The sequence below is a fragment of the Pelodiscus sinensis genome, chromosome 18 (assembly GCF_052426305.1).
Source record: "Pelodiscus sinensis isolate ZL-2025 chromosome 18, ASM5242630v1, whole genome shotgun sequence".
Lineage (NCBI taxonomy): Eukaryota > Metazoa > Chordata > Testudines > Trionychidae > Pelodiscus > Pelodiscus sinensis.
In genome coordinates, this window is record NC_143069.1 from 32048898 (window position 1) to 32056375 (window position 7478).

Consider the following 7478-nt stretch of genomic DNA (forward strand, 5'->3'; position numbering starts at 1 on the left):
TCGGGGCAGGGGGAGAAGATAAGAAGTAGATAGCTGGGGAGGAGTGCGTGGGGAGACGGGAGGGTGAGATATGTGGGGATGGAGGGTTAGATGGGGGGTGCATGGGGAGACAGGGAAGGGGAGGGCTGTATGGGGATGGAGGGATAGATGGAGGGTGCGGGAGGGTGTGGGGGGATGGAGGGATAGATGGGGGTGTGTGGGGAGACAGGGAGGGGGAGGGTGTGGGGGGATGGAGGGATAGATGGGGGTGTGTGGGGATGGGGGAGGGGGATAAATGGGAGTGCGTGGGGAGACAGGGGGGTGGGAATGAAGGGGTAGATGGGGGGTACGGGGGGAGACGGGGAGCTGTGTAGGGATGGAGGGATAGATGGGGGTACATGGGGAGACAGGGGGCTGTGTAGGGATAGATGGGGTGCATGGGGAGACAGGGAGGGGGAGGGGTTTGGGGGAGATGGAGGGATAGATGGAGGGTGCATGGGGAGACAGGGGGGCTGTGTGGGGATGGAGGGATAGATGGGGGAGGGGGTGCTCCGGCTCTCACCTGGGCGCTCTAGGACTCCCTTAGTGTGAGCCGGCATGTGCTCCCCTCCCAGCACATCTGGGGCGAGGCCATTCAGCTGCGGGGGTGCCCTGGGGACCCCTGGATTCTCCCTCGGAGAACCTCCACCCCTCCGTGGCTCTGCCCGCTTGGCCGTTAGTGGCAGAGGCCATATGAGGCCGGGCCCATCAAGCCCGGCATCCTGGCTGGTCCCTCATGGAGGGGGAGGACCTGCCCCCCTCCCTGCTGGCTCTTCCCGATCTCGAATCCTCAGAGCTTGGCTCCAGTGCTGAGCCACAAACTCCAAGTCTCCCCCCTCGATCTGTGTCTGTGACACTCCGGGCCGTTCACCCCCCCCCCCCCAGGACCGGCCGGCTCAGGCTCTTGTCAGACACAGGCAGCTTCGGTTCCACCTCGGCCCCGATTCCTTCCAGCCCAGCCGTGCCGGCCACAAACTTTCCCTTTACCCCTGGGAGCCAAGATCCAGGAGCCATCCCTAACCCTAACCCGGACCCCCTTGGCCTCCATCTTTCTCCAGCTCCAGGCCCCTCACTTCCTAACCTCTGTGCCACGTCAGGCTGGCACTGGGGATCGGCGTCATGACCCCCGATTGTTTCCAACACCAGGCTGGGGCCAGCGCTGGCTCTGGGAGGTGCCGGGGAGGGGGAGGGACCCAGCTGGAGTTTGGAAAGTGGGGGGGGGGGGAGGAGCGGCTTTCAAACCGCAGGCTGAAATTGCCTTAGCAGGTGGCTTTGTTCCACTGTGGGGGGTTGGGGATGAGTCGCTGCCTTGCTCCTCCCCCTAGGTCCCCCACAGCCGCCTGAACCCTCCCCCCAGCAAACCTCCCCTGGATCCCCTGCAAAATATTCCCCCCCCCGCAACCCCAGCCCCCTGCTGCCCAATCCAACCCCACTGCATCCCCCCATTCACCCTCCCACAGCCTATCCGTTCTCCCTGCCCTGTACCCCTGTCCCCATCCCTCCACCAAACCAGCCCTCCCACTTCTCCCCTGCCCAATCCCGCCCCCACCATCTCCCTGACCAGGACCAGGGCTGTGCATTGGCTTTTAAACAGCCCCTTGAAAACTGGTGCGCCAGACCCCCACCCTCTCCCATCGGGGCCGGGCCCTGCAGCCTGCCCGCCTCCAAGCCTGAGCCCTGGGCGTCTGCCCCCCTGCTCTGCTCAGTGGGGCTGGCCGAGCCAGATGCCTGGGGGAGCTCATGACATCCTGGGGGTCACAGGCCCCATCCCGGCGTCTCTGTCCGCCCTCCTGTCTCCCCACTGGCCAGGTCTTGCCCTGGCCCCTTGCCCCCTGCAGAGCCGGAGAGCCCCCGCTTGGGGGTGAATTGTCCCTGGGTTGCCCCCTTGTCCCTCCGGAGCCTCCAGTTGTTCTGGGGCCTTTTCTGTCCCATTCGCTGCGCCCCAGGTGGCCCCGGCCCCCCAGGGCTCCAGCTCCCCCGCCGCTGTGACCCTCCCCCATCCCCAGGCAGCCACGCGGAGTCGGGGGAAACCGAGGCAGGCCCAGGGCATAGCGACTTAGGACAGAAATGTCCTTCCCACGCCCCCAGAGGGGCCCCGCAGCCCCCCAGTCGCCTGCTGGCAAACCCGCCCCGCCCCCCCCAGCGCCCCACCCCCAGCCCCCAGGCCCCGCCCCCTCCCGCCCAGCTCTCCGCTCCCGCCAGCAGGGGTCGCCCCGCCCGCGTCCCACCCTCGCTGCCCCGCCCCCTTTTTGGCTGAAACGTCACGTCCGGCCAAGATGGCGGCGCCCAGGGCTGGGAGTGGGGAGCGCGGGGCGCGGTAGGGGGTGAGAGCGGGGGAGGGGCGGGGTGTCGGGGGCAGAGGCAGTGGGGGAGGGGCAGTGAATGGAGGGGGATGGGGCGGGGTGTCGGGGGCAGAGGCAGTGGGGGAGGGGCAGTGAATGGAGGGGGAGGGGGCGGGGTGTCGGGGGCAGAGGCAGTGGGGGAGGGGCAGTGAATGGAGGGGGAGGGGGCGGGGTGTCGGGGGCAGAGGCAGTGGGGGGAGGGGCAGTGGGGGGAGGGGCAGTGGGAGGGGGGTGGGGCGGGGTGTTGGGGCAGAGGCAGTGGGGGAGGGGCAGTGAATGGAGGGGTGTCGGGGCAGAGGCAGGGGGGGGAGGGGCAGTGGGGGGAGGGGCTGGGAGGGGGGTGGGGCGGGGTGTTGGGGGGCAGTGGGAGGAGGGGTGGCTGGGGGAGAGCCGCGAGTGACCCCCTACGCCCCAGGAAGGGGTGTGTGTCTGCTTTGGGAGCTGTTGAATGGGGGATGGGAGGGAAGCTGAGAGCACCATCCCCCGCCACCCTCCATACCCTGTGACTCTCAGCCTGGCTGACCCCCCCCCCCCCCGCCTGCTGATCTAGGTTCTTTGCCTCCGCCCAGCGACCCCTCTCTTGGTGTCAGCGGTGGGAGCCGGAGATCGGTGATACCCCCCCCCCCCCCCCCCCCCCGTGCGCGGACACCGCGTCTGATAACGCCAGGACGCCCAGACCTAGGTGAGGAAGGCGCAGCTTTGGGGTTACAGCTGGGCGCCAGGGCTCCCTTTGGCTCTGGGAGGGGAGTGGGGTCTAGTGAGTAGAGCTGGAGGGGAGGCTGCTGGCCTCTTCTGGGTTCTCTCCCCAGCTCCGCTGCTGACTCCTGTTGTCTGCGCCTTTCTCTGCAGGGGGCCTGGTCTCTGGCCCTGCACCGCCCCAGCCATGGCCGAAGGGGGCGCCGGGGGGAACCAGCCGCCACGCGAGCACCCGCGGAACCTGCAGGGGCTGCTGCAGATGGCCATCACCGCCGGCAACGAGCCCAGCCAGTTGGAGCCCATGTCTGACGAGGTGCCCGGCTGTGCTGTGTGGCCGCCAGGACCCCTGACTCCTCTCCTGCTTCTGGGAGGGGGGTGGGGGCTAGTGGTTAGAGCAGAGGACGGGGGTTTCTGGGTTTCTCCCTGGCTGTGGGAGCGCAGTGAGGCCTGGTGGTTAGAGTAGCAGGGGCTGGAGCCAGACTTCCTGGGTTCTGCCTCTGGCTTCGGGAGGTTTGGGTTGGGGCCGGGCGCTGACCCCCTCTCTCCCCGCTCCCAGCGGCGGCAGTGGTTGCAGGAGGCCATGGCTCAGGCGTTCAGGGGGCAGCTGGAGGAGGTGGAGCAGATGAAGGAATGTCTGCGGGTGCTGGAGGCCATGTCCCCGGGCGGGGACGGTGGCGAGTCCTCGGAGCCAGCTGAGGGCGACCCCTCGCGCCAGGCCAGTGCGCTGGAGCTGCTGGCCGAGCTGTGTGAGAACCTGGACAACGCCGCAGGTACGGGGGCGGGGGGGTTCTCAGAGCAGGGCAGATTCTGGGGGGTACTTGGAGCAGGAGAGGGGCACTCGGGGCAGGACTGGAGGGAGCTGGAATGCGGGGGTGCCTGTGGCCTGAGAAGGGGGAGGATTGCTGTGGCTTTGGGGGGAAGGCAATTGGAGGTTCTGGGGGGCCTGTCCCCAAGGCAGGCTGGTCTCTGAGATGGGGTCCCCTCATATCAGGGTGTCTCTGGAAGGGACCCAAACCTCCGAAGATGGGGGCAGAGCTAGGTGAGGGTGACCCCAATAAGGTGGGCCTGGCATAAGGGGTGCCCCGCCAGCACTGCCTGAGAACCCCATATGACACCAGAGTCTGTGTGTGCTGGGGAGGGAGATGTGGGGCAGCAGAAGGACCCTCCCTTGGGTGGGGGGGACTCCGGGACACCTGCCGTCACGCCCCCTCTTCCCCCTCCCAGATTTCTGCAAGCTGGATGGAATGCGGCTGCTGGCTCATCGCTACCTGGAGCACCCTGTCCCGGACCTGCGCTGGCGTGCGGCCCACCTGGTAGGCACCTGCGCCCAGAATGTGCCCAAGGTGCAGGAGCAGGCGCTGGCGCTGGGCTGCATGCGCAAGCTGCTGCGGCTTCTGGACCACGACGGGGCCGACCTGGTGCGCGTCAAAGCGCTCTTCGCCATCTCCTGTGAGTCCTGCAGGGGCGCCGGGGGCGCCGGCTCCTGGCCAGTCTGGGGTGGGGATGGAGCCCGGGGCCTGGCCACTCTACGGGGCTTTGGCTCTCATCTGGTCCGGGGGCGGGGGAGGTGTGGGGTGCTGGGCCTGCCCCTTCTAGGGAACGCCCCCCAGAAAGGGGTGAGAATGGGGCCCTTTCCCCTCCAGGGGGCGCCAGCGCCACAGCCATAGAGAGCATTGGCCCCGTGGTAGCAGAGGGGCCAGGGTGGAGCCTTGCTCGCCTCTGCCCCTGGAGGCTGGGAGCGGTGTTGCAGTGCGGGGAGGAGCGTGCATGTTGCTCTGGGTGAGGCTCTTTCTGCCCTTCTCCTCGGCGTCAGGCCTGGTGCGCGCCCAGGAGGGGGGCCTACAGCAGTTCCTGCGCCTGGACGGCTTCTCAGTGCTCATGCGAGCCATGCAGAGCCCCGTGCAGAAGCTCAAGGTGAAATCCGCCTTCCTGCTGCAGAACTTGCTCTTGGACAATCCGGAGCACAAAGGTGAGGGACCTTGTCTGCCTGGCCAGGGGCCTGGCTGGCCCCGTAAACCTGGCCGGGCTTGGCCCCTCTGCCCCCCATCCTGCCCCATCCACTTGGCCAGGTGTGGCCTCCTGCCCCCCATGCGGCCCCGCCCCGCCCCGCCCGGGCACTGCCCTCCATGGCCCCTGGCCCCCACCCCCATGGCACTGCTGCTTCTGCCCAATTGAGGACTGCCCTCTCCTCCTACCCATCCCTGGCTGCCTGCCACCTGCTGCCCACCAGCCTTCCCCATCTCTCACTCAACCTAGCGGGGGGGGGGGGGGGGGGGGGGGGGGGATGTCATCCTTTGTCTTCCCCTTCCCTCCATGCTTCATTTCCCTGAATCACTGCTTCCCTCTCCAGAGACCCTGTGCTCCATGGGCATGGTGCAACAGCTGGTGGCTCTGATCCGCTCCGAGCACAGCCCCTTCCATGAGCATGTTTTGGGGGCCCTCTGCAGGTGAGATAGGAATGGGGGTGAGGAGCTCGGAGGCCCGGGTTCTCTCCCCAGCCCAGGGTGGCGCGTGGGCTCTAGTGGCTAGAGCCGGGGGCCTGGAGGGGGCCGGGAGCCAGTGGGAACGATGGGGGCGTTGGGCTTGGTCTGTGCTAAGTAACACCTCCCTCCGCTCTGTGCCCTGCCCAGCCTGGTGACAGACTTCCCCCAGGGGGTGCGGGAGTGCCGGGAGCCCCAGCTGGCGCTGGAGGAGCTGCTGAAGGAGCGCTGCCAGCTGCTGCAGCAGCAGGAGGAGTTCCAGGTAGGGGGAGGGGCTCTGCTGGATCAGAGCCACTCGTGTGTTGTCCCGGGGCACCCTCCTCTAGCCCCCCGGCCTTGCCCTGTCCCCTCCCCCAGCACTGGGTGCTGCCCGTTTCTCCAAGCCGCACCCCATCTCCCTAGCTGTGCGCTAGGGTGCGCTGCTCTCTGCCCATCCCCAGTAGCTATGCCTCGTTCCCCCTGCCTGGTGCTATGGGGCACCAACCTCCATCTCCCCCCTCCAGCTGTGCCTTGTGCCCCTTGCCTGGCACTGGGGGTGCTGCCCTGCATTTGCAGGTTTACTGCAGCCCAGTGGCCCAGAACCTCCCCGGCACTGAGCCAGCCGTGCCCTAACTCCACGCTGTCAGTAGATCTCACGGCTAACGGCCCGTTGCCTAGGTGGGGGACAGACGGGTTCTCACACTTACCGCTCCCCGCCATGTCTGCTCCCACCTCCCCTGAGGTTCCTTCCCAAGCGGGATTCCAACTGGACTGTGGTGAACTTCCCCACAGCAGTGTCAGGACTGGGTCTCCTGGAGCCTGCAGCACTGTGCCCCCTAGTGCCTGCACCAGAAGTGCCCGGCTGAGGAGAACACACCCTGCTGAGCCCCCGCCCCTCAACACCCCCTCTAGGTCTCCCATCCATGCTACGACCCACCCAAACCCTGCTCAGCTTGGGATCTGTCCCACCTTGCTGGGTGTGGGGTGGCCTAACAGCCTCTCTGCTGCCCTCTGGCCCCACACAAGTGGGGTAGGGAGAACCGGCTCTGCTCACACCTGTGCCTTTTGCCCCCCACCTCTCCAGGAGGAGTTGGAATTCTGTGAGCGTCTCCAGCGCGTCTGCTTCCAGACGCCTCCCGAGGACAGCAGCATGGATCGGTGACTGCCCATGGCACCCCAGTGCCGCCTGGGATCGGTGACTGGCCTGGATCAGTGACACCCCACAGCCCCTCCTGTGCTCCTGAGGATCAGTGACTGGGTCTGGAGTTCCCCCTGGAGTGGTGACTGCCCACAGCATCCCGTCCCCCTCAGATTGGTGACTGGCCCTTGTGTCCACTCCCCTGGATTAGTGTATGCCCATGGCCCCCCCCTCGTGCCTGCCCTGCAGGTCGGTGTGTTCTCTGGCACCACCAGGGCAGGGGACTGGCTAACTGCTGGGGGAATGAGGCATAGGTTTCCAGGGGGGCGCAGGCTGTGATCTGGGCCTGCCTGGGGGCATGGGGTGCTGTCTAGCAGGGGAGCCCAGAGGGTAGATGCTGTGCCCAGTGCTGACACATGCCCCCTGTGTTGGCAGGTCCAAGGGGCAGGGCGGGGGCTGAGCTAAGGTGGGTGCAGCATGGGGTCCCCAACAGCCCCTCCCACTCTGCCTGTTCCTATGTTCTTGTTGCTAATGGTTCTCTAATAAAGGTTTTGCATTGGGTGGCCCCTATTCTGTCTTCTGCGGAACAGTACGAGGTTTGGGGGGGAGCTGAGCCCGAGGCAGGGGGGTGGGGATGGCGAAATGGGGCGCGGAGTGGAGGCTTGATGACAAGGGGATGTGCCCCACTATGGGGCTGTCCGGTGCTCTCAGCCCGGTGCTTGTGGAGAATGTGGGTGCCCTGAGGCCCCAGGTCGGCGGATGATGTCACAATGCAGAGCGATGATGTCACAGTGGTTGATGATGTCACTGTGTGGGGCGGGGTCC

The 7478-nt window shown here is 67.0% G+C and overlaps 1 protein-coding gene across 1 annotated transcript; it reads left to right on the forward strand.

Annotated features, from left to right (window-relative positions):
• The first annotated feature begins 2929 nt into the window (after positions 1-2929).
• On the forward strand, positions 2930-7214 carry HSPBP1 (HSPA (Hsp70) binding protein 1). The gene is made up of 8 exons (XM_075917602.2): positions 2930-3042; positions 3210-3369; positions 3613-3826; positions 4281-4505; positions 4870-5025; positions 5407-5503; positions 5687-5798; positions 6600-7214. Exons 2-8 carry the CDS (start codon positions 3244-3246, stop codon positions 6675-6677), a joined length of 1008 nt encoding a protein of 335 aa, XP_075773717.2. The 5' UTR covers positions 2930-3042; positions 3210-3243; the 3' UTR covers positions 6678-7214.
• Positions 7215-7478: the final 264 nt, after the last annotated feature.

What these genes read in the sequence shown, in the direction of transcription:
- HSPBP1 (XM_075917602.2), top strand. Translation starts at nt 3,244, where the DNA reads ATGGCCGAAGGGGGCGCCGGGGGGAACCAGCCGCCACGCGAGCACCCG. An exon ending in GTTTTGGGGGCCCTCTGCAG is followed by an intron (nt 5,504 to 5,686) that starts GTGAGATAGGAA and finishes TGCCCTGCCCAG; the next exon opens with CCTGGTGACAGACTTCCCCC. An exon ending in AGCAGCAGGAGGAGTTCCAG is followed by an intron (nt 5,799 to 6,599) that starts GTAGGGGGAGGG and finishes CCACCTCTCCAG; the next exon opens with GAGGAGTTGGAATTCTGTGA.